The following is a 25,770-nucleotide window of genomic DNA, read 5'->3' on the forward strand; positions in this document are numbered from 1 at the left end:
ATACTATATAAAACAAAATGTTCTTATTTATAAGAACTTTTTTTTGTGGCATGTTCTAAGTAAAATTTTTCATTAGCTAAATTTCTTAAAAAACAATTTTCTAAGCTCGTGTATTGGATATTTAGGACAATTCCTTGAGAAACATCCTCAGGCATTCATCTTTGGATATATCTGTATTGAATAACCAAATGAATTCCTAGAAGTGGAATTGCTGTGGTAGAGGATATGCATATTTTCAAGGCTGATGCTGTATAAATTGCCATTCTTCTTTAGAAAGCAATTTGTACCCATTTTACATACACACCAGTGATGTGTGAAACAGTACCTTTTTCTCTAAACCTTCACCAAACACTAAGCATTATTTTTTAATATTTTGCCAGTTTCTTTGTTTTACTTTTCTGTCATTATTGAAGTTGACTTCATTAATTTTATTTCCTTTGTTAATCCCATATTTCTGTCATGTCTTATATTTCTGTTGTGATCATTTGTTCTTATTGATTTGAAAGATACATATGTATATGTATATCAGAATTTTGCTGTTGTGCTTTTTCTGGTTTGCGGTTTGCCATTTTAGGGTGTCTTTGTTTTACAGAAAAATAAGAAAAATTTTTTCTCTGTCAAAGATAACAATCTTGTTTGTGCTTTTGGGGGTTGTGCTTAGGAGGGTGTCCTCTGTCCCTCGTTTGTATATGTGTTTCTGTTAGGTTTCTTGAAAGTCCTGCAAACGTTACCTGGTCTTTTGAAGGACCTCAGATTGGAAATCACTTTGAGAATATCAGTGTCCTCAATTTTCTGGCCTTATCCTAAGCGTCAAGGAACAAATTAAAGGGACAAAAAGCTTTCTGGAGAGAGATTTAGGACAGAAACCTAAGACTGTATGCAGTAACTCTCTAATACTGTATTTCAGCAAAAAGATGTCTTCGCTTATAAGATACTGTTATTTACCTCTAAGATTAAAGGAAAAGTACTACTCATGAAACCATAAAATGCTAGTGATTGTGGGATGGATATTGACTCCAGAGTTTTAAAGATATGAACATGTGGGTATTAGATTCATGGACTATGGAATATGTCAACTTGGACTGCAGCACAATTGTTTTTAAATCTTGTGGTTGCATTGTATAGTTTTTTTGCTTGTTTGATTTTGGCTAGGTAATTTTTTTAAAAAGCTTTATTGAGATATAATTTATGTACCTTAAAATTCATCCATTTAAATTGTACAATTCTGTGGTTTTTAATATATTAGAGATATGTACAGATACCACTACAGTCAATTTTAGAACATTTTCATCACCTCAAAAAGAAACCCCAATACAATGGAATATTATTCAGCCTTAAAAAGGAAGGGAATTTTGATACATGCTAACACATGGATAAACCTTGAAGACTTCTGCTAAGTGAAATAAACCAGTCACAAAAGGACTGGTGACTCATATGATTCCACCTATATGAGGTCCTTAGAGCAGTCAAGTCCATAGAGACAGAAAGTAGAATGGTGGTTCCAGAGGCTGGGGGAGGGGATGGAGAGTTAGTGTTTACTGGGTGTAGAGGTTCTTTTGGGGAAGATGAAAATGCTCTGAAGATGGATGGCGTGATAGTTGCACAACAATGAAAATGTACGTAATGCTACAGAAATGTACACTTAAAAATGGCTAAAATGGTGAATTTTATGTTATGTATATTTTATGACAGTGAACAACAAAAGAAACCCCATACACTTTAGCCATCACCTACTGTGCCTCTACCCCACCCCACCATCCCTAAGCACCCACTAATCTACTTTCTGTCAGTATAGATTTGGCTGTTCTGGACTTTCATATGAAAGGAATCATCAGTCACTATGATTGGCTTCTTTTACTTAGCATATGTTTCAGAGCTTGTCTAAGCTGTAGCGTATATCAGTGCTTTGTTCTTTTTGTGGCAGAATAATATTCCCTTGTATGAATATACCTGATTTTATCTATCTGTTCCTCCGTTGATGGACATGACATTTGGATTGTTCAAGGTTTGTATAGTTATTTTGGGACTTAACTTGAGATCTAATGATTCTAAGATGTAAAAACCTACTCCACCTGTATTAAGCAAAGAGGACTTACTGTGAGACTATGTAGGCAGTTTAACAGGTATCCAAGGAGAAAGAAAGAAATACAGCGCCTTCTCGTGGGGACTGATTCAAGGAGTGTGAGCCTAGGCAGTTCCCAGTGTGTCTTGGGGGGCCTTTGAGGTCTCTGGGCTCCACTTCTCTCTGCATCCTGTTCTGGTCTGTGTCTGGACTGGCGTCCTCTGCTCCCCTGTAACTTCTCTGGCACATGCTCTGGCTCACCTTGACTCCTACTCTGGCCACTTTGCAATAGCTGACGTTCTCAATTCAGATTCCTGGAGGGGGATCTGATTGGTACAACCCGGGTTCAGTAGAGTAGTTCACTTGACATAAACATCATGTCAAAGCCACACCTTAACAGGGCCAGAGTTTCTAGAAGGAGTGCAGGGACCTGGTGTGACCTGCCTCTGTAGGGCACTAATGCTAGTCAATCTAAAGATGACCTGATTCTCTAGGCCAGTGGTCATCAAACCTTTTGGACTCAAGACTCCTTTTATACTCTTAAAAATTATTTGGGACTCCAAAGAGCTTTTGCTTATGTGGGTTATATATGTTGATATTTACCATATTAGATATTCAAATGGGAAAATTTAAAAGATATTTATTTAAAATAATATAAACCCAAGTCTTAACGTAAATAACATTTTAATAAGTATTTTCCAAAATATAACAAAAAATTTGATGAGAATAGTGGCATTGTTTTACATTTTTTCAGACCTCTTCCGTATCTGAAAAGAAGGTAGCTTGTTTCTCATTTCTGCTTCTGCATTCAATCTTGCAATATGTTTTTTTTTAATATATATACATTTGTTTTATTTATTTATTTTTGGCTGCTTTGGTTCTTCGTTGCTGTGCGCGGCTTTCTCTAGTTGCGGCGAGCGGGAGCCACTCTTCGGTGTGGTGCGCGGGCTTCTCATTGCGGTGGCTTCTATTGTTGAGGAGCATGGGCTTTAGGTGCGTGGGCTCAGTAGTTGTGGCTCGCGGCTCAGTAGTTGTGGCTCTCGGGCTCTAGAGCGCAGGCTAGTAGTTGTGGCTCATGGGCTTAGTTGCTCTGCGGCATGTGGGATCTTCCCGGGCCAGGGTTTGAACTTGTGTCCCCTGCATTGGCAGGCGGATTCTTAACCACTGTGCCACCAGGGGAAGCCCCAGTGTGTTTTTTTGTTTGTTTGTTTGTTTGTTTTAAATAGTTGTGGCTCACGGGCCTAGTCGCTCTGCGGCATGTGGGACCCTCCCCGACCAGGGCTCGAACCCGTGTCCACCGCATTGGCAGGCAGACTCCCAACCACTGCGCCACCAGGGAAGCCCCAGTGTGTTGTTTTGATGGAAGTTTATGAAGAAAAGCTAACCTCATGTAGCCATGTGTTTAGAAAAGGGAGGGGGTATTTTAATAGCCTTTTAACGTAATTGTGGATATTCTTTGATATCACACCCAAACCAGACAAATGGTAAATTTTTAAAGGTTAGCTACTGTGTAGAATCTGAAACCATATTAGTAAACCTTTCATATTCTGTCACATTAAACATTTATTGGTTTGTCTTGCGCCTATTTATTGAACTGTGGTAAAATGTTTTGTACTTTAAATAAATACTTCATTCACGCCTTATTTTGTAATTCTGTATTGGTCATTTGGAAAATATTGATTCATTGAGTTATGCAGATCTTCAAATTTCATTATGTAATATCAAAAACTCACCCTTGTTAATACCACCACCAGTCTTGCCAGAAAAGTCTTTAAATGTGGGGAAGCCGTCAGGCTCATGGTGGCAGATGGAAGTTTGCCAAAATCCTCATTTTCAAAAAAAATTTGGCAGTTTTTCTTGAAGTGATAGGCTCACTTTGTTCTTCCTTGAAAGCTTTTCTATCCCTAATGCCTTCTTAGGCTGTCATTTTGGGGCAGAATTATTTAATAAAGACAATGTTTCCTCTGCAGAAATGCTTACCTTATAAATACTCTTGAATCCTTTTAACAATTGACTTTTTCACAACCCCCAAATTTACAGCCATAGATTTTTGTTTTTGTAATATGTAATATTTGTGTTTCAGGTATTTACTGAAAGAAGGATGTTTACTGAGCAGTTGCTATGTGCTGGCTCCAGAGCTAAGAGTTTATGTGTGTTCACTTTATGTAGCTACTGGTATTATTTGTGATATCTTAAAGAAACTTTTTTAAGTATAGAGGAAAGGACCCATTGATGTTTTTAAAGCCCCAGTAACTTTTATTGTATTAAGTAAGTAACATGAGAGAAAGCTTTTACTGATAATGGTGGTTTTGTTTATGTAGCTATAGTTGTGTTATTAGAAGCACACCTGGTGCTTTAGTACTTATCAATTCTTTTCTTTCCCCATCCTGTTTAGGTGATTTCCTAGAAGCATGATTGTTTGTTGCACTTGATCTCACAACCTGGTGAGGACTTCTTTACTGATAATGTCAAGTTCAGGTTATCCCCCCAACCAAGGAGCGTTCAGCACAGAGCAAAGTCGTTATCCTCCCCACTCTGTTCAGTACACCTTTCCCAGCACCCGCCACCAGCAGGTAAGGAACAGCTATTACGCACGTTGCATATATATTTTGTGTTTTTCTTTACTTTTCCCATTTAATACATTTGTTGGTCAGAAACCAAATACAATTATATGTATATAATTGTTATATATATTTTTTAATGGCAAAAACCATTCTCGAAGGTGGGGGACCAAAGGTTAGGGATGAATTATCTTCTTATTGTGGCTTTATGCCAGATTTCAGGAGGTGAACATGTCTCTGCTTCTGATTGTAGGAGTTGTTGATGGATAGAGAAGAATCAATTGCCTAGAGTTTCTAAGTTAAGACATCTGTTTATGTGCCAAGTTCTGGTTGAGTATTAAGCTGGCCGGATGACTTGGCCACTCTTGAGTGAGAGCCAGGTCCTGTGCTAAGGTTTTCTATATGTGTGTTTACTCTGTGTAGCTACTGGTATTATTTGTGATATATTAAAGAACCTCTGCCTTCTTGAGAGATTTGATGGTAGGAAGATGAGTTTGCGTGATTGTTTTACCTTGTGAAAAATAAAATAGGTGAAATAATCAGCTTAGAGTGCGCCAGGGACGGAGGTGTAAGAGGTTTGAAGGAAAGAGAAGGGAAGGAATGAAATGGTCATTTCGGAGAACAAGAAAGCACACTTACCAGCAAATATAGTTGAGTACTACTGGATACTACCAAGGACTCCTTTAAAGCATGGTCATGATTACAAAGTGAGAAGGGGCATCCTTACCTTGTTTCTGTTTAGGGAAACATTCAGTCTTTCACTATTAAGTATCATATTAGTCACATGTTTTTTGTAGATGTCCTTTTTTGGTTGAAGAAGTCACTTTCTACTGCTAGACTGAGGATTCTTACATGGTTAGGTGTTGAGTTTTGGTTGTGTGTCCTTCCTGCCCCAGTGCTATTCATCTGATTACTAATTTCCTAGATTATTGTCGCTGCTGCTGTCTTTTTTTTTTTTTTTTTTTAAATCGACTTTGGGATTTAGTTTATATGTAATAAAATTTTATTATATGTGTACATTTTGACAAGATTCATACAGTCATAAAACCACCACCAAAATGAAGAAAGAAAAAATTTCTATCACCCCGGAAAGTTCCCTTGTGCCCCGTCCAGGTCAGGCCTCCTCCCCCACTTCCCACAAACCTCAACTCCCAGGAAACTGTGGTCTGCTTTCTGTCATAACAGGTTACCTTTGTCTTGAGTTTCACATGAACTCTTTTGTCAGCGGCTTCTTTTCTGTCCCATAATACTTTTGAGGTTTATCCATGTTCTGGTGCATCTTGTTAATTAATTTTTTTTTATTGCTGGGTATGGATATACCATAATTTGTTTATCCAGTCACTTATTCCAGTTTTTGGTTATTACAAATAAAATTGTTTAGGAAATCTGTATCTATGTTTTAGCTGTATCTACTAGATTACATAAAGAAGCTTTGCCTTCTTTTTTTTACGGTATCCTTGGGAGATATGTTTTTAATCTTATCAAGTGCATTTTATTAATTTTTGTCTTTAATATTTCTTGCTTTTTGTGTCATATTTGAGAAGTTTTTTGCCAAACTCAAGGTCACTAAGATTTTCTTCTATGTTTTCTTCTTAGAGGCTTTAAAACTCTAGGTTGTTACATTTAAGTCTGTGATCTATTTTGAATTACATTTTGTTTATGGTGTGAAGTAAGGGTTGAAGCCATTGTTTTGCATGTGGGTATTCAGTTCTAGAAATCATTTGTTGAAAAGATTATCCTTTCCTCACTGAATTGCTTTGGCGCTTTCATTGAAAATCAGTTGATCATATATATGTGAGTATATTTCTGTTCTCTCTACACTGATATGTTTCGTTTTTCTTTATCTTGCATCTATGATTTTTCTGTGTAAAGAAACATTTAATCTTTTAATAAAGCACTGCACACTGTCTTGATTATTACCGCTTTATAATACCCTGAAATTAAGTAGTGTGATTCTTCCCTGAATTGTTGTTTTGGATATTGTAGAGCCTTCGCATTTTAGAATCAACTTGTCAATGTCTACAAAAAAGCTTGCTGGGATTTTGACTGATACTGTATTGAATCTAGAGATTAATTTGGGAGAGAATTGACGACTTTGAATGTTCTGGTCCATGAACATGGTATCTCTCTCCATTTATGCAGGTCTGCATTAATTTTTCTTAGTAATGTTTGGTAGTTTTCAGTGTACAGGTCATGTACATCTTTTGTCACATTTATTCTTAAATATGTAGTATTTTTAATGTGATTGTTACTGGTACTTATTTTTGAATTTCAGTTTTCAGTTGTTCATTGCTGCTATGTATATTTATCTTCTATCCTGCAAACTTACTTGCTACCTCTACTTGCTTTTTTATGGATTTCGTAGGATTTTCTATGTAGATGATCCTGTAACCTGAGAATAAAGACAGCTTTGCTTCTCCTTTTCCAAACTAGATGTCTGTTCTGTTTCTTCCTTATTGCACTGGCTAGGATACCTAGTACAGTATTGACTAGAAGGGGTGAGAGTGAAATCCTTGCCTGGTTTCTGATCTTAAGAGGAAAGCATTCAGCCTTTCACCATTAGGAAGGTTATTAGCTTGGGAAGTGTTTCCTCCCCCTGTATTTTCTTGAAGAGTCATTGTAGGATTGGTATTGTTTTCTTCCTTAGATACTTGATAGAATCTAAGCCATTTGGGCCTAGAATTTTCTTGGTGGGAAGAACTTAACTGATAAATTATTAACTCAATTTCTTTAACAGTTATAATTCAGATTCTTTACTTTTTCTTGAGTCAGTTTGGGTATTTTGTTGTTCAAGATACTAAATTTATTGCCGTGATTTGTCATACTATTCCCTTATTGTTTCAGTGTCTTTTAGATCTGTTGTGATGCCATTCCTTGTGTTAATAATAAGTGTTTTCTTTTTCCTTTTTTTTCTTTATTAGTCTAGATAGAGGTTTATCAGTTTAAGTAGATTCTTTTCCTTGAAGAACTAGCTTTAGTTTCATCTATTTTTTACTTTTTTCTGTATTTTAACTGATTTCTGTCCATATTATTTTCTCCCTTCTATTATATAATTGCCCACATATATGTGATTTCTGACTCCTTTCACTTCTTTGTATATATTCAGGTTTCCTTTTGCTACATTTTCTTCCTGCCTGAAGAGCATCATTTCTCTTAGTGCAGGTATTTTGGCAGTGAACTTGCTCAGCTTTTATTTACCTGAAAAAGTTTACTTCAACTTGAGTTTTGAAGAATGCTTTCACTGGATATAGAATTCTAGGATGACAGTTATTTTCTTACAGCATTTTAAGAGATGTAATTCGTAGTACTCTGACCTGTTTGGTTTCTGACCAGAAGTCTTTGCTCATTCTTATCTTTGTTTATTTAAATATATCTTTTCCCCCCCTCTGGTTACTTTTAAGACTTCTCTCTTTATCACTGGTTTTCAGCAATTTGATTATGATGTGCCTTTGTTGTGCTTTTTGAATGTATATGTTACTGTCTTTAGCATTCACTGAGCTTCCTGCCTCTGTGTATTTGTCATTTTCATAAAATTTGGGCAGTATTCAGCCATTATTTCTTCAGGTATATTTTCTGTCTCCTCTACTCCTAGTTTCCTTCTGAGACACCAGTTACTCCTATATTATTTTATCCTACAGGTTACTGGACCTCTGGTCTTCCTCCCTGCCCCCCCCCCCCCCCCCGTTTTTTTATCCATTTGCTTCATTTTGCTATGGTTTCGTGTTCAGTGATCTTTTTTTCTGCAGTTTCCAATCTACTGTTAATTTCATCCTGTGAATTATCATTGCAGGCATTGGATATTTAATTTTTGATTAGAATATGAACATTGCTGGATTTTGTTGTATTCCTTTAAAGAAAGTTGGATTCCTTTTGGTAGGCAGTGAAGTTACTTTTGAGTTTTATTTTTAAACACTCTTAAGGCAAGTTTAGAATAGTCTTTATTCTAGGTCTAATTTATCCTCCAATTCTGAACTTGCCTCTTCTGGGCTATCTACTGAATATCTTGTGTATCCAGTGAGATTTCTTATCTCTGGCTGGAGGAAATTTGAATGAGGTCTGGCCCTGTGTGAGCTCTGGGAATTGTTTGTTTTATCATTCCTTCTAACAGTTCTTTCTTCAGAAGTTGTTCTTAGTTCAGCCTTTAAAGACTGGGCTATGCTCTCCCTATGCATTACAGATTGGAATTCAGCCAAACACTTAAGGGGACACAAATTCATATTTCAGAAAATATTTCTCTGTGTAACTCCCTCCTCTCTGGAAGTCTCCAGAAATTCTCTCTGGCTTTCCCAAACTTAGTATGGTTGCTTCTTCAATGAATAAGATTCTGGGGCACTGTTTGGATGCAGTTTGGAAATCACCTCCAGGCAGAAAGCCTGGATTATGCTAGGACTCCCCCATTTGTGTCACTTTTCTCAGAGGTCAAGTCCTGTGCAGCCTGTTGTCCAGTATCTGAAAGGAATTCCTACACTTTGTCCAGTTTTTTTTTTTTTTTTTGCTGTTTACTATGGGAATGTAGTTTGGACAGCGTTACTTGCTCATAGCTGGAAGCAGAAGTGCACTATTGTTTCTTTTATTTCGCTTCTTACTCTTCATTGTTTACTCTTCACTGCATCCTTTAGGAATTCTTTGAGAGACGCTGTTACTGGTGAATTTTCTGAGTTCCTGAATTCTGAAAAGTTTGTAGTCCTAAAACTTGAACTATGATTTGGTTACTGAATTTGTAGGTTCAAATTTGTTTTCCTCTGAACTTGGAATATGTATTTGTGTTTCGTTCTGTTCAGTGTTGCTGATGAGAAGTCTGCTTTTATTATGATCCTTCTTACTTTGTAGGAAACTAATTTTTTATTTCTTATGACTAGTAGTAGAGTTTTCTCTGCATCTTTTGTTTTCCAAGATTTTGATATGTCCAGTGTGGATTAATTTTTTAAATCTGCTCAACTTTTCTCTTAGGCCCTTTTATATCTGAGGACTATGTCTTTTTCAACTTCTGAGAAATTCTATTCTATTATTCTTAGAATATTGCCTTTCACCTGTGGATATTGAATGTTGGAACCTTTTACTGTAGCTGCCATTTCTAACTTTTGTAATTTCTGTATCTTTGTGCTCTACTGTGTTATGAGAGAATTCCTCAGTTCTGTCTTTGCTTGCATTTGCCCTTCACCTCTGTCTCTTCTACTGTTGTTTAATTTCAGTGATCAACTTTTTAATTTCTTTAATTACTATTTGGTTCTTTTTGAGGATATTTTTAATACTTTTGTGTCCTTTTTCACTTTCACTTAATCTTGTCTGTTTCTTTGGATGTAAATTCTTTATTTTTTGAGTTTTGATGTACTTTTTTAAAAAAATGATTTTGTCTTTTCTTCAGTGTTTTTTCTTGTTTATGTTTTCAACTTTGTACCTGATATATTTTCATAGACTGTGTATGAGATAATCTTTTTACTGTTATTTGCTTCTAATGAAAGGTTCTGGACCTCCTGTCCTACTCCATGTTTCAGTCTGGCCAGCTGTACTTTATCTGTTTATGATTTTCTAAACTTTTGTTGATATATAATTCATATAACATAAAATTCACCATTTTTAAGTGTATAATATAGTGGTTTTTCATATATTCACTATGCTGGGCTACCATTACCATTATTTAATTCTAGAACTTTTGCATCACCCAAAATGGAACCCCATACATAATAGTAGTCAGCCGCAATTCCTGTCTTCCCTCCATCCCCGACAACCACTAATCTACCTTATGTCTCTTGATTTGCATCTTGTAGACATTTCATGTAAATGGAATCATATGTGGCTTTTGAATCTTTTTTTTAACTTAGCATTATGTTTTCTAGGTTCAACTATTTTGTAGCATGTATTAGTACTTCATTTTTTTAAATGGCCGAATACTATTCCATTGTACAGATACATCATGTTGTTTATCTATGTATGAGTCAGTGGACATTTGGATTCTGTCTTCTTTTTGGCTATTGTGAATAATGCTGCTTTGACAATTTGTGTTCAAATTCTTGTGTGTGGACATATGCTTTTAGTTAGTTTGTCTGTATACCTAGGAGTGGAATTCCAGGGTTATTTGGTAATTCTGTGTTTATCTGTTTGTGATTGTTAGTATCTTTTCAAAAGAAGCTTTGACCTTTTCAACAAAAGAAAAGTAGAAAAATAAACATAAAACACCCACCTAGAATGATGGAAAAAACTATTACTCTTAACTAGCAGGTTGATTCTCTGGACTTCTGTTTCTTCATTTGTAAATATATGTGGGTTTAACTAGATGGCTTCTGTGTCCCTTCCAGCTTATCCATTTTAAATTTAAGATAGGAATGCTTTTTAGGATTTCATATTGAACACAAGGGTTTGAGACCTTATTACGTGAGTAATATAGATTAGGAGTTATTGTGATATGTTATTAGAAGAATAAATCAAATATAGGTTGAGACTTCCCTGGTAGCACAGTGGTTAAGAATGTGCCTGTTGGGCTTCTCTGGTGGTGCAGTGGTTAAGAATCCGCCTGCCAATGCAGGGGACACGGGTTCGAGCCCTGGCCTGGGACGATCCCGCATGCTGCGTAGTAACTAAGCCCATGTGCCACGACTACTGAGCCTGCGCTCCAGAGCCTGCGTGCCACAACTACTGAAGCCCGCGAGGCTAGAGCCCGTGCTCTGCAACAAGAGAAGCCACTGCAATGAGAAGCCCGCGCACCACAATGAAGAGTAGCCCCCACTTGCCGCAACTAGAGAAAGCCCGCACGCAGCAACAAAGACCCAGTGCAGCCAAAAATAAATAAATAAAATAAATAAATTTATTTAAAAAAAAAAAGAATCCGCCTGCCACTGCAGGTTCGAGCCCTGGTCTGGGAAGATCCTACATGCTGCAGAGCAGCTAAGCTTGTACTCCACAACTACTGAGCCTGCGCTCTAGAGCCCATGAGCCACAACTCCTGAGCCCGTGTGCTGCAACTAATGAGGCCCGCATGAGCCTAGAGCCCATGCTTTGCAACAAGAGAAGCCACTGCAATGAGAAGCCCCTGCACCACAACCAAGAGTAGCCCCCGCTCGCCGGAACTAGAGAAAGCCCACGTGCAGCAATGAAGACCCAATGCCCCCATAAACAAATACGTCAATTTTTAAAAATTAAAAAAAAAAATAGGTTGAAGAGGAAATCTCATTTTGAATTCTTTTGAATGATATATAGTTAATGTTGGTTGTTTTAGGTTATGTGAAAGAGTTAAATCAGTGAAGGATTGAAATCATTGCTGCTTCTTTCCATACTTAGTGGACCATAACTGCCTTTGTTCATTTGTCCTTGGTTTGGTTTCATGATGCTTTTCACTTCTTGGTTAATAATTAATTCATGATTATTTTACTACTAGGAGTTTGCAGTCCCTGATTATCGTTCTTCTCATCTCGAAGTCAGTCAGGCCTCCCAGCTCTTGCAGCAACAGCAGCAGCAGCAGCTTCGCAGACGACCTTCCCTGCTTTCAGAGTTTCACCCAGGTTCTGACAGGTAACAGGCTTTCTTTTACGTTTCCATCCAGGACTGAACTTGTGTCATTTATTTTATTACTTTAATTTTGTTATATTTAACTTGTAATCTTATTAACCAAGCTGTGACTGGTCATTTACAGTTTATATTTTGAGCTCTTTTGTATTTGTTTACCATTTGGAGTAATTGTCATAATAGTTAACAAACTCTTAAAAACTTGTTTCCAGAGTTCGGAGTTAATGCTGTGTAGCGGGCAGTCAGGTAGACCTAGGTTTGAATCCTGGTCAGCTGTTGTGGACTTTGTAGCATTGTGTAAACAGGTGTTCTCAATTCAGGCTGCATATTAGGACCACCTGGGGAGATTTAAAAGCTTGATTCCCAAGTCCCATCCCAGAATAATTAAATGAGTCCCTGGGATTGGGCCCAGGTCATTCTCATTTGCAGACAGGGTTGCCAGTCAGTGATTTAGACTTCTCAGACCTTAGTTTTCTACCTGTAAAAATGAGGATAATAATAGCATTGTCTGCAGAGGATAAGTATTTGGTCAGGTAACGTTGGCCCCGTCCATGGCAGGTACTCATTTTCTCCAGGGTCCTTACCATTTCTGCGGTCTTTTACTCCATTCTCACTCTTAATCTAAAGGATTTTGAAGTATAATAACTACCTTTATTAAATCACCTTTCTTGAGTCCTTGTTTTAGCAGTTTTGTAAAGAACCTGATGTCCTATTTTAAAAATATGATTACTGTTTAGGTTTTAAGATGATAAAAGGTTTAAAATTATTCTGCCATGTTTAAAATCATTGTAAAATGCATTTCTTGGTGAAGGTTGTGGAGAGAATTCAGATCACTCTCCTCTACTATCTAGCAAATATACAAAGGTGGTTTTTTTTTTAAAAAGGGCTAAAAATGCACCCTGCATGAAAAAGGAAAGGATACAGCCACTGCCATAAACTTGGAAAAGTGGCATTCAAGGAAGGAATGAGAAGAATATTGCACAACTTGGCCTCCTGGTTCCTACTTTTACTCTCAAAGAAGCAGTGTTGAAGAAAGAAAGAAGGTTAGTGTAGTCATAGGATTTCTCATGATTGCTCCCTAATTTGGGAAGACATGAGTGGGGGTGATGATGTGGTGAACGGTTGGCTTAGGAATCCCCATTATGCCATCCTGCAGGAAGGATAGTTAACAGTGTGCCACTTTCCAAAGTGCTGAGCCAAAGCCCTCAGGACTGGTTTACCTGTGTGGCTGGTGGAGCGGACCAGGATCCTTAGCAAAGGTTGTCACAGCCCCATCCGAGTTTTCCCCTGATTTGCCCCACTTTTCTGTTTCCTCAGGCTATATACTTCCAGAAAAGTATTTAGAAAGCCATATCCAGTCCTCCATCTGTAGACAAACACATTCCAGGCAAAGTGGGGATGAGCAAGGAAAACGCCCACATACCATTCCACACCAAAGAGGGAGTCTGGGTAGGGTTTCTCATAGTATGCCTGAGCAGGAGGGTAAGGGATGCCATGAACAGGGAAAACATATTCCTGGAAAGGAAGATTAAAGCAATACAGTGTTTCAAAAACAAAGACCCGTGTGTGTAAAGAAGATGAAAAACAAAGAACATGCCCCGTGAGTGCTGTGCACTGTAGAATGTAAAATTAAAAATGAAGTATTCAAAAGCAAAATAAGGCAAACATATCAGATAAAATGAAAGATTGGACATTCCTGTGCCCCCAAGACCACCATTTTAAATTCAATGTATAAAGTGAGAAGGAACAAGGAATAAAATAGATGTGGCTGAAAGTCAGTCCTTTGTCTTGGAAGAAAGGTCTAGAAATGATCAGAGTGGATACAGAAGAAAAGGACAGAGATTAAAGCAATTAGAAAGAAGTGGATAAATATGGAGGGCAAATTAAAATCATCCAACATGTCATAAGAACATGTGTTTCTGAGGTGGAGAACCTGGTAAAGGAAAGGAAATAATATTCATAACTTAAAAAAAACACCACTTTTTTCCCCTTTAAAGTGAAGGAAGAACTCAATAGGTTGATAGGACATACCTTGCTCCAAGAAAAATTTGCACAGAATGATCAATACCGAGACAGATCCTGGTTATTATTAAAGTTTAAGGCTAAGTAAAAGAATCAGGAATCCAGGAAGCAAAGCACAAGTCCTTGATATGGGGAAAAGAATCTGACAGAAGATATTAATAGTAGAGCAATAGCTACAAAGTTCTGAGAAAAAGAAATTGAGATCCAAGAATATTTATATCAGACACGTTTAAAAGTAACAAGCAGACGTTTTCAGACATGAAAGCACTGAGCATCTAAAGCTTCTTGAAGAATTTCTACGTGATGGAATCCAGTCAAATGGAATTCAATCCAGTCAAATGGAATCCAGTCAAATGGAATTCAATCCAGTCAAATGGAAGCCGTGGTAAAAGGACTACAGTAGCCATAAACCCATTCAAGTGGAAAGTCCATATGAGACATCTCGATGAATTATGGTTCTTTAACGGAATGTCAGTACCAAATCTTGACAAAGTAAAAATAAGTACCCCAAATCAGAGGTACGATAAGTAGTGGGAGAATATTTAAAGGTATGCATTTGAAAAGTGTGTGTGGAGACTTCCCTGGTGGTGTAGTGGTTAAGAATCTGCCTGTCAATGCAGGGGACACGGGTTCAAGCCCTGGTCTGGGAAGATCCCACATGCTCAGGAGCAGCTAAACCCGTACTCCGCAACTGCTGAGCCTGTGCTCTAGAGCCCGTGAGCCACAACTGCTGAGCCCACATGCCACAACTACTGAAGCCTGCACGCCTAGAGCCCACGCTCTGCAACAAGAGAAGCCACCGCAACAAAGAGTAGCCCCTGCTCGTCGCAACTAGAGAAAGACTGCGCGCGGCAACTAAGACTCAACGCAGCCAAAAATAAATAAATAAATAAATAATTTATCTTTAAAAAAAGAAAACTGTGCCTGGAGTGATTTGATGACTTCTAAAATGGAAATATATTAGGTTAAAAAAATTAAAATCATAATTTTAATTAATGCTCTTCATAATTATTTTCCTAACCCTTTAGCAAGAATTTTTTAGGAACTGATTTCTTACGCTAAAGGAGTGTTGACCTGGAATATAGCAGTTGCTTCATTTCATTTCATTTTTTTTCTCATATACATATCTGTATAAAAATAAACCAAATATTCTGTATTTAAAAAATATGGTGATTCTTCTGTTTTATTTTTGCCTGTATATCCATACATCCATATATAAAAATGATGTCTGGGAATGATATTCACCCCTAATTATAGTTGTTTCTATGTGGTGGGATTTGGGGTGATTTGCTGTTTAGTTCTGTTATGTATTCCAGGAAATTTTTTGTTAGCAAATGTTTATCATTTTATAAACACAGCACTCATAAAATGTAAGAGTCATTTCTGTGTGAATGTCATTCATCATGTTTTATAGATTTCATTGGAAAAATTAGTCCAAATAGCATTTTAGAGTATTTGGATATTTAGATAGCAGATACAGAACAACTGAGGTAGTTTCAGATATTATAAAAGATTCACTGAGGGCTTCCCTGGTGGCGCAGTGGTTGAGAATCTGCCTGCCAATGCAGGGGACACGGGTTCGAGCCCTGGTCTGGGAAGATCCCACGTGCTGTGGAGCACCTGGGCCCGTGAGCCACAATTACTGAGCCTGCGCGTCTGGAGCCTGTGCTCCGCAACAAGAGAGGCCGCGATAGTGAGAGGCCCGCGCACCGCGATGAAGAGTGGCCCCCGCTTGCCACAACTAGAGAAAGCACTCGCACAGAAACGAAGACCCAACACAGCCATAAATAAATAAATAAACAAATACTTTAAAAAACAAAAAAAGATTCACTGAAACTCAGATAATTGGTTTTCCCTTGAGCAACAAGAGGCCAAATCATATTTATACATTTTTAAATTTAAGTGAAATTAATTTTGTTTCAGACAACAGCCTTCCTTAGGTGGGAATAAATAAAATAAATCGATGTAATTCTAGATGGTCTTTGTGGGCCACTATTTTGAATAGCTATGAAGTTTATGACATATTTCCCCTAAATGAGGGTTATCTTTTTTTTTTTAAGAAGTTGAATATTTTATTATTAAACTGTTTCTTATTTTCCTGCAAGGCTGTTGCTTCACTGTATAAAAATAGCACCAGCAAACACAGTGTACTGCAAAATTAAGATAGTAATGTTCTTCATTGGACACTATACAACTAACAAACTTTTCTCCACTGCCATTTATTTCCAGTGGCAAGTTCATTGAGTATTTTGACCCAAATCCAGGGATGGCTGTAAGCAAGTTACAATATTATATAAGGTTAAGATAACAATGTTGTCCTTGAATTAGATAATTTTTTTTTTTTTAAAGGAACATAGTTTATTTATTTTTTATTTTTATTTTTGGCTGTGTTGGGTCCTCATTTCTGTGCGAGGGCTCTCTCCAGTTGCGGCAAGCGGGGGCCACTCTTCATCGCGGTGCGCGGGCCTCCCACCATCGCGGCCTCTCTTGTTGCGGAGCACAGGCTCCAGACGCGCAAGCTCAGTAATTGTGGCTCACGGGCCTAGTTGCTCCGCGGCACGTGGGATACCCCCCCAGACCAGGGCTCGAACCCGTGTCCCCTGCACTGGCAGGCAGAGTCTCAACCACTGCGCCACCAGGGAAGCCCCAGATAATTTTTGTAACTAGTTTTACCACAGATAATTTCAGGAATTTTGAATATTATAACTGAATATTACATAGTCTATTCATTATTACTAAAAATCACAGTGTGTTGTGAAAAAGATGCATAGTGTTTATCTGAAATCATTAGGAAGTTAAGGGGTATTTTCTTCAGGCAACACTGTTGTGAGTAGTTTCTTTTGCTAAAAGTTGCTTTTTAAAAATCTATCCACCACTAATTTAAGACAACTATGCTAGATTCAGTTGTTTCAAACTACTTTATTTAGGGGTTCCATTTTCACTCCTCAATAGATTTTATGTATTTCTCATATGCTTCTTCACTCATTAGTTCATCTAGTTCTGAAGGGTTACTGAGGGTCATCTTGATCAGCCAACCATCTTCATAACAAGATTTGTTGAGAAGTCCTGGATTTTCTGCTAGAGCTTCATTAATTTCAGCTACTTCTGATAGAGGAGAATAGAGTTCACTAGCAGCTTTCACACTTTCCAGAGCACCGAATTCCTCTTGTTTGTTCAATTTTCTCCCAGCTTCAGGCAGACTACAGTAAACAACATCTCCCAAAGCTTCGTGTGCAAAATTGCTGATTCCCACTGTTCCAACACCGATTTCTGTTGTTACCCATTCATGTTTGAATTTACGACCCGACAGCAGAGCGGGTCCGGTGCGCGGCGCCCTCCCGCAGTCCCCAGGGCCGCGGCGGGCAGGGCGCGTTGGGCGCAGAGATGGCGCGCAGGCTGCAGACCGTGGCCCGCACGCTCCGCACCACTCGCAGCGCCATGAGTTCGCAGGGGTGCAGAGGGTCTCCGTGCAGCATCTAGAGCGCACCCGGCCGGCGGGGAGAGGGGTTATCTTTTTTAAAAAATTAAAATGATTAGGTACATTTCAATAAAAAATTCATTTGATAAACTTGTTTTAAAGCTATTTAAAGATGATACTAAGAGCTGATGAAAGTCAGTAAAATGTAGGGAATTTTAAGTCTAAAAGGCTACAGAGATATTTTAGTATGAAAATCTGTTTTTTTGGTTTTTTTTGTTTGTTTGTTTTGGAAATAACACATTTTATTTTTCTATTCATCAGTTGATAGCTGTTTTCAAGCACAAATTTTTCTGTGGCTATCTATATATTCCTTTTTCTTGGTCATATACCTAGGAGTAGGATTGCTGATTACATGGTAGTTTTTTTGTTTGCCATTTGGGAAACTGCCAGACTGTTTACAAAGTGGCCACACGATCATACGGTATTAGTTTTTTTTTTTTTTAATTATTATTATTTTTTAAAAATAAATTTATTTATTTTTGGCTGCGTTGGGTCTTCGTTGCTGCGTACAGGCTTTCTCTAGTTGCGGTGCGCGGGCTTCTCATTGTGGTGGCTTCTCTTGTTGCGGAGCATGGGCTCTAGGCACTCGGGCTTCAGTACTTGTAGCATGCAGGCTCAGTAGTTGTGGCTCGCGGGCTCTAGAGCGCAGGCTCAGTAGTTGTGGCGCACGGGCTTAGTTGCTCTGTGGCATGTGGGATCTTCCTGGACCAGGGCTTGAACCCTTGTCCCCTGCATTGGCAGGCGGGTTCTTAACCACTGCGCCACCACGGAAGTCCTGGAATTGTTTTTTTAATTTCATGTCCAGATTGTTCATTGCCAGTGTATAGAAATAAAACTGATTTTTGCATGTTGATTTTTTTTTTTTACCCTGTAACTTTGCTCTGTTCATTTATTAGCGCTAACATTTTTTTTGTGGATTCTTTTGAGTTTTCTACATATGAGATTGTGTCATCTGCAAATAGAAATACTTCTTCTTTTTCAATTTGGATGCCTTTTCTCTCTTTTCTTGCCTAATATTCTGATAAGAACTCCCAATACTATATTGAAAAGAAGTGGCAAAAACAAGCATCCTTGTCTTACTCTTGAAGCTCCCTACTCCAGTATTTTTTGTGACATCATTGTGAATTTTAAGGAGACAATGGGATCTTATGTCTTGAATGAGATTTCAAATTTTTGAAGTATAATAAAATTGTAGACCTCAGGGTTTATTTTATCATCTATCCTAAAAACGAAACGCCATGATTAACTTTTCAATTAAAAGTTGTTTTGTGAGACATTCGTTTAAAGCTTGGCCATAGGTAAGATGTCGCTTCTGTAAATACTTCGGTAGAAAATGAAAAGTCAAATTAACAAACACCCATACATAGTACTCTATACAGTATATCATGTAGAGAAATTAAAAACAGATTCCTGACCTTCAGGATACTTAGGTACTTGGGGAAACTAGACAAAATACATGTTTTAGGAGTCAGAATTATGTATTCAAAGTACTGTTGCATTCCCACTCAAGAGACTTGTTTTTAAGTCTTAATAATACCTCACAACTCAAGTCATTTATCTTTCCGTGTGGCAGTTGCTGGGAAATTTGTTATTATTATTTTTTTTTCTGCTTGCTTTTATTATTGGTTGAAAACGGTGGCTCTTCTAGTCTAGATTATATTCAGTTATTATGGCATAGGTTTAAAAATACTTTATGGATATTTTTCAGCAACTTCAGATTTTCTGCAAGTTGAAATCTTCTGTTACATCTTTCACTACTTTATCACCTCTACTCCCACCTCCCCTGAAGAAACTTTTCCTATCAGAATTTAAGTTTAATAGTACTTTATAGTGAGGTATATATTCTCCTGGGGTGAGGGAATTCACTTGAAAGTGAGCATAACTTTTCTTTTATTTCAAAGTTCAACCAGGGATGTTAGCAGGAAGTTGTGCATCACTTAAACATTTTCAAGTGATTATTTTCTTTGTATGTATTAGGCCTCAAGAAAGGAGAACTGGATATGAGCAGTTTCACCCAGGCCCTTCCCCGGTGGATCATGATTCACTGGAATCCAAGCGCCCACGTCTGGAGCAGGTTTCTGATTCCCATTTCCAGCGGGTCAGCGCTGCGGTCTTACCTTTAGTGCACACGCTGCCAGAAGGGTTGAGGTCTTCTGCAGATGCTAAGAAGGTAAATATTTGTTCTCTTACCCTGTGGAGTTGTCGGTCTGAAATGTTTGTTTAGCCATATTCAGGCACAGCGCCTAAAAGAAAGTCCAGTTATGCCAGTCTCTAAAGGTTAGTGCTATGGGAAAGTAAAAATTTTGTTAAAACTAAAAACCACAGACTTAATACTCCAGACTTTTAAAGTCAGTACTTTTAACTTTTTGGTAAATGAAAACAATCCGAGGACTGCTGTAAAGAAAAACTGCTGTTGAATGACGTTCAATTGCTGTTAAATCTCAAGCATTTTATATCGGCTTGTTGGGCTGTAAAATGTGGTCAGACTCAAGACTACCACAGTTCTGTTAAATTTAAATTAAATTTTAAATAATACCCTTAAATTCAGTTGCAGTTTATTAACTTACTGCATAGGAGAAGACACGTTTTAGGTAAGGTTTAATTGTGCTTATAATTTTTAAAGAAAGTTTCTTTTTCTAATTTGTGTAAAAAATATGTTCTTGCAAATACAGAGGAAAAAAGTTATCTATAATTCTCTGTCTTAGAGGTAACTGTTAACTTTTAATATGTAGCTATATCTCGTGACATTTCAAACAATGTGTATTGTGGATTTATGAGAAGGTTCTATTAAGATCAAACCTCTTTTTCTCTTATGTTTATTGTTATTTGCCTTTCTTTTGTGAAATGCATCTTCCTGTATTATGCCCTTATTTTGTTGCTGAGTTTATCATATTTAACTGTCTATTTTGCTTGTCATTAAATCTTCAGATTAGGAAGTACCTGGCACTTAGTAGGTACTGAATAAATATTTGTTTTAGAAAGAATAAACTAATTCTTTAAAACGCTTTTAACAATAAAGTGTTAACCCCTTTACTATCATATGTTCATATCTCTTACCCCTGCCTTTTTGTTATCAGATATCTTTCCCATAAAGCTTATTTGCCTTTATGGCTAATGGCCCTGTCCACCCTGATATCAGATAAATAAATACACATTTTCTTTGAGTTTTTATGCAGTGAGAAATGATTTAAAAGATAGTGAATATGTTTGCAATTTATTTTCAAATAGATCAACTGGAAAAAAAAAAAGGTAGGTGTGTGCATGTGTATAGAGACAAAGCAAATACAGCAAAATGTTACAGCTAGTGAATCTAGATGAAGATATTGAGTGTCCATTATACTTGTCTTTCAACTCTTATGTAAATTTGAAAATATTCAAAATAATAAGTTGGGTAGGGAAAGCTCTTTGTGATAAGCTAGAAATGAACTAAGCTTCTAGGAATATTGAGACCTGCTTCACTATGTGAAGTATCTGTATTATAGTCTATGGGTTTATAAGAAATGTTTGAAACATTTAAAAAAGAAGGAAAGAAAGAAAGAAATACAGTGAATAAAGGTCTTCTTCCAAGGCTGAATAAATGACCACAAAGGTAATTTATAGCTATAGATTTTTTTGGCAGAAAGAGATCTTAAAACTTCATCCATTTAAATAATGTGTTATGTTGGATCAGAGTACAGCTGATTTCCATTTTATAGTAGAGAAGACAGATGTTAAGAAAAATTAAGTGACCTAGGTCGAGCCTCCTGAGTTGGAATGAGAACCCATGACCTCTGACCCCTAGTCCTGCTCTTTTCCCACCCCCTTAAGTTGTAAATCGTGACTTTCCTTTTTTTAGAAGTAGGGATTTTGAAAGAATTAGCATCTGTTAGTTTTTTTCTTTTTTTTTAATGTTGTTAAGCCCAGGTATATCATTTATAGAAAGATTAAATTAGATAAGTTTGAAGGAAAAAGTTACAGTCTCACCAGTTAGAAATTGTTGTTAATTGTGCATATTTTAATGTGCTCGCTTTGTATATTGTATATAACTTTATTTTTGCTTAAATACATACTTTTTGTGTCGTTAAGTTTACAATTTTATTTTTAGTCATATTCCATATATGGATATAAAGTAATTTATTTAATTGCCACACATGTAGGTTACCTGTTTGCTCATTAGAACAATGACATATTTTCTTTAGGTTGATTTTTGTGTTTGTTTTTTTTTGTGGCTGCGCTCTGCGGCTTGCGGGATCTTAGTTCCCTGACCAGGGATCGAGCCCTCACCCTGGGCAGTGAAAGTGCGGAGTCCTAATCGCTGGACCACCAGGGAAGCCCCTAGGTTGATTTTTTTGGTATACAGTCTTGTTTATTTCCCTAAGGTAAATTCCTGTTAGTGTAAGTAATTAGAGACCAGAGTTGGCATATTTTAAGGTTTTCATGGGTGTATCCAGATTGCCCTGCAAAGCAGGAGAACCAGTTCTTGTCCCTGATAGCACGGTATGAGGGCTCCCAGGTCTTGTGTGCCCTTACTGATACCACATGTTTACTGTTTTTTTAAAAAGTCATTGTTTGATAAATTTTTAACTTGCATTTATTTGCTTGTTAGTAAAATTTGACATTTTTTCATTTGTTTATTTTTCCTGTTTTATGAATTGCTTTTTCATGTCTATTGCTCATTTTTCTGTTGGTGTGTTTTTTATTTTATATTGAGTTGTTAGAGTTCACATTTTGCAAATGATTTTTTCCATTTGCCTTTTAAATTTTTTATTTCAATTTTGATGAAGAGAAAATTGTTTTTTATTTTGATTCATCAGTCTTTTTTTTTTTTTTTTAAATGTCTTTTGCTGTTGGCTTTCCTGAGCTCAAGATAATGTGAATGCCTTTTTTTGTTTGTTTGAGGCTTCTTGTGATTTGCTAATAAATCTCATATAAATGTTTGCTGTTATTTGGCTTTCATTGTGATATAAGATGTGAGGTAGGAATCTTAGCTTCTTCCCTCAAATTACTATCAGAATGTTCCAATACAAAATTATAAACTCCTTGAAGGCGAGCATCATGCCTGTTTTGTTCACCACTCTACCTAGTGCCTGTCATATAATAGGCACTCAAGGAATTTGTTTTTTGTTAAATATTTAACTAGAGAAGAAGTCAGTGGAAAATACTGATTTGTAATAGTAGTTCTTAGGGCACGGATCAGATCACCTGAGGAGCATTTTCAAAATCTGCTGAATCGAAATATAATCTGTTTTGCTGTTACACGTGTTATGTAACACAAATTAGCTCATATGCATATGTAAGAGAATGATATGAATATAACATGGAAGTCCTAAAGATTCGTGAATGATTGTTCCCTGCACATGAATGTTTTCAGGCTCTCAGGATCAAGCTGCCTCATAATTAAGAAATAGCCTTTGAGATAGATGAAGACCTTAAAAAGATTTGAAAAGTCTGCATTTAGTTTTCATTTAGTGCAGGTAGTAGCTGGCTTAGTTAATTCATGAACTGCTCTGCTTTTCAATGTTAAGCTAACTAATGAAGATTGGAATGTTGAAAAGAAACTGCAAAGACATTTTCTCCTGTACTTTTTTGTTTTTAAAGGTTGATAAAAATCTTTATACCCCAAATCTGATTTTTATTTTGATGAAACATACTATTTTCTACTGGAAGCAAATGACCTCAAGGATTAACAAAGGAAGCGTAAACTATAGGGTTTATGGCTACCAAAGAATTGACTGTAGTCTAAATGCAAATGATTTTGGAGCTTTAACAATATTATTACTTCTGTTAGGGTAGCTGTTGTTTTTGCTAATGCTCTGCTTGCAAAGTTTAAGTAATAACCATAATCCTATTTTCCCCAGAAGTCTTATATTTAACTATACTGTTACAGAATATCAGACTTTTCAGGAATATACATGTTATGTTTTAGTTGAAATCTCTGTTCCAAGGTGTTTTGGAACAACTATCCAGGTATAATTAAGTGCATTCTTGGTTAGAACTACTGATTTCTCACAGTTAATTAATCTTATTTAATACATTGAGGGCTCTATAGTCCTAGGAACTATGCTCATTCTAGGCTTCTTATACCCTAAAGAAAACTAGTACCTTAACCTAAAATTGATGTGCTCTACAGTGTTGCTTATATCTTCACTTTAGACTGGAGATTAGTAGGCTGTATGTGTGTGTGTGCATGCGTGCATGTGTGTGTTGACGGGGTGATAGGTTTTGGGTGGAGGGGCCTTCAATCTGTTGTAGTCCCCTGCTGGTTTGAAGCTGGAGTGGGATGATATATTAGGCTGAAGAGATGTTATGTGCGATATAGGGTGGGCAGGCTTAGTTGCCCTTTATGAAGGTAGGCCTGGGTGACTGTAGCAACAAAACTTCTAGATCATTTCTTGGACTTCTGTACCTCACTGTTGGCCCTTGGAAAGTCTAAAAACTTTTTGATAGGAACAGCCATATCATAGCTGTTACGTTGGGTGGGCACACAGGGCATGCATGTTCAGACCTTTTGGAGTGCCATTACGAGGAAATGGCTGAGGAATTGGTATCTTCCTTTGCCGTGATTGCGTTATTATTTCTGCAGAAATTAGAAGTCTCAGTTATCGTTGTACTAAAGGCTGGTTAGCCACTTAGCCACCTCATTCTGGATAGCTTTTAGGATCTTCCAAATTGTGAATGATATGTCTAAACTATAAACAGCAGTGGTGTGGGTTTGTGTGTGTGTGAGAGAGAGAAAGGGAGGGAGGGAGAAAATTGCTACCATAGGACTGCCATCTACAGAGAGCACACATTGCTCTGCTAAGCTTTAAAATTCACTTTCTTCAGTTAAGAGGATCTTGCAGCTGACATTGGCTGTTAGTGAGAAATCATTTGTTCTTGATTTTCTTCCTTAAAGGATCCAGCATTTGGAGTCAAACATGAAGCTCCTTCCTCTCCAATCTCTGGGCAACCATGTGGAGATGATCAAAATGCTTCACCTTCAAAACTTTCAAAGGAAGAGTTAATACAGAGTATGGATCGTGTAGATCGAGAAATTGCAAAAGTAGAACAGCAGATCCTTAAACTGAAAAAGAAACAAGTAAGTGTTTGATTTTACTGCTTAATACATTCTCAGAATGTATGTTTGTCTCACTAAACAAGAGAATGTTGAACTTTCCATATTTTTAACTTTACGTAAAGGAAATCATGCCTTGTATGTTCTGTGACTTGCTTATTTTTGTTGTTAGTTTCCTTAGTTTCATCCATTCATTTTCTTGTGGTATTGTCTGGTTTTATGATTCCAGATAGCAAAACTTATTTGTCTGTTCCGTGTTGGCTCTTACTGGATGTGTTGTTTCTAGTTTCTTGCTATTCCACACATGGTGCTATGTTTTTGGTTCACGTGTAGACAGATTTTCTAGGACGTGTGCCCAGGAATGGCGTTCCGTGGCCTGATCGTGTGCATGTGTTCGCATGTGCTAGATGAGACCACATCTGCTGAGATGGCAGCACCATTTATACTCCCACTGGCAGTGTGTTCACGTTCCAGTTTGTGCATGTTCTTGCCTTCACGTGGATGTGAAATAGTTTTGATTTGCATTTCTCTGATGAGGAATGAGACAGAGCTTGTTTTCATTTGTTTATGGGTTGTGTGCCTTATGTGGATGGTTACTTTGTCATTTTCTTATGTTTAGTGTTTCCTGAAGCCTCTTGTCAGGTATGTGTATAGCACGTGTCTCCTAATTTGTGGCTCGTCATTTCAATTTTTGGGGGGGTGGGGGGGGAGGATTTTTTTTTTTTTTGAAATTAAGAAAGTGTACAGTTAAAGTGTACACTTTAGTGTACACTGTTAAAGTGTACACTTTAGTGTACACTGTTAAAGTGTACAGTTCAGTGGCTTTTATGTATTCATAAAATTGTGCGTCATCATTATATATTTCCAGAACATTTTTATCACTTCAGAAAGGAACCACATATCTTTTAGCAGCTACTCTATTTCCCTCTCCCCCCCAGCCCCTGGCAACTATAAACCTCTTCTCTCTATATATGGATTTGCCTATTCCGGACATTTCAGATAAATATAGAATCATAATATGTGACATTTTGACTCCTTTTATTTAGCATGTTTTCAAGAGTCATCCATGCTGTATCTTGTATCAGCACAAAATTCCCATTGCATGGATATACTA

The 25,770-nt window shown here is 37.2% G+C and overlaps 1 protein-coding gene and 1 pseudogene across 4 annotated transcripts in view; one reads left to right on the top strand and one right to left on the bottom strand.

Moving 5' to 3' along the window:
- The window catches only part of NCOR1 (nuclear receptor corepressor 1), a 144,787-nt gene that overhangs the window by 16,121 nt on the left and 102,896 nt on the right, over positions 1–25,770 (top strand). For all 4 annotated transcript variants that reach the window (XM_068531636.1, XM_068531639.1, XM_068531637.1 and 1 more), the window contains exons 2-5: positions 4,458–4,635; positions 11,996–12,129; positions 19,601–19,793; positions 24,498–24,680. In XM_068531636.1, coding sequence (XP_068387737.1) covers positions 4,528–4,635; positions 11,996–12,129; positions 19,601–19,793; positions 24,498–24,680 — 618 coding nt within the window. In that variant the 5' untranslated portion in view covers positions 4,458–4,527. The remainder of the gene's footprint in view (positions 1–4,457; positions 4,636–11,995; positions 12,130–19,600; positions 19,794–24,497; positions 24,681–25,770) is intronic.
- On the bottom strand, positions 17,076–17,585 carry LOC137755425 (glycine cleavage system H protein, mitochondrial-like; annotated as a pseudogene).

Source organism: Eschrichtius robustus, chromosome 20 (assembly GCF_028021215.1).
Source record: "Eschrichtius robustus isolate mEscRob2 chromosome 20, mEscRob2.pri, whole genome shotgun sequence".
NCBI classification, from domain to species: domain Eukaryota; kingdom Metazoa; phylum Chordata; class Mammalia; order Artiodactyla; family Eschrichtiidae; genus Eschrichtius; species Eschrichtius robustus.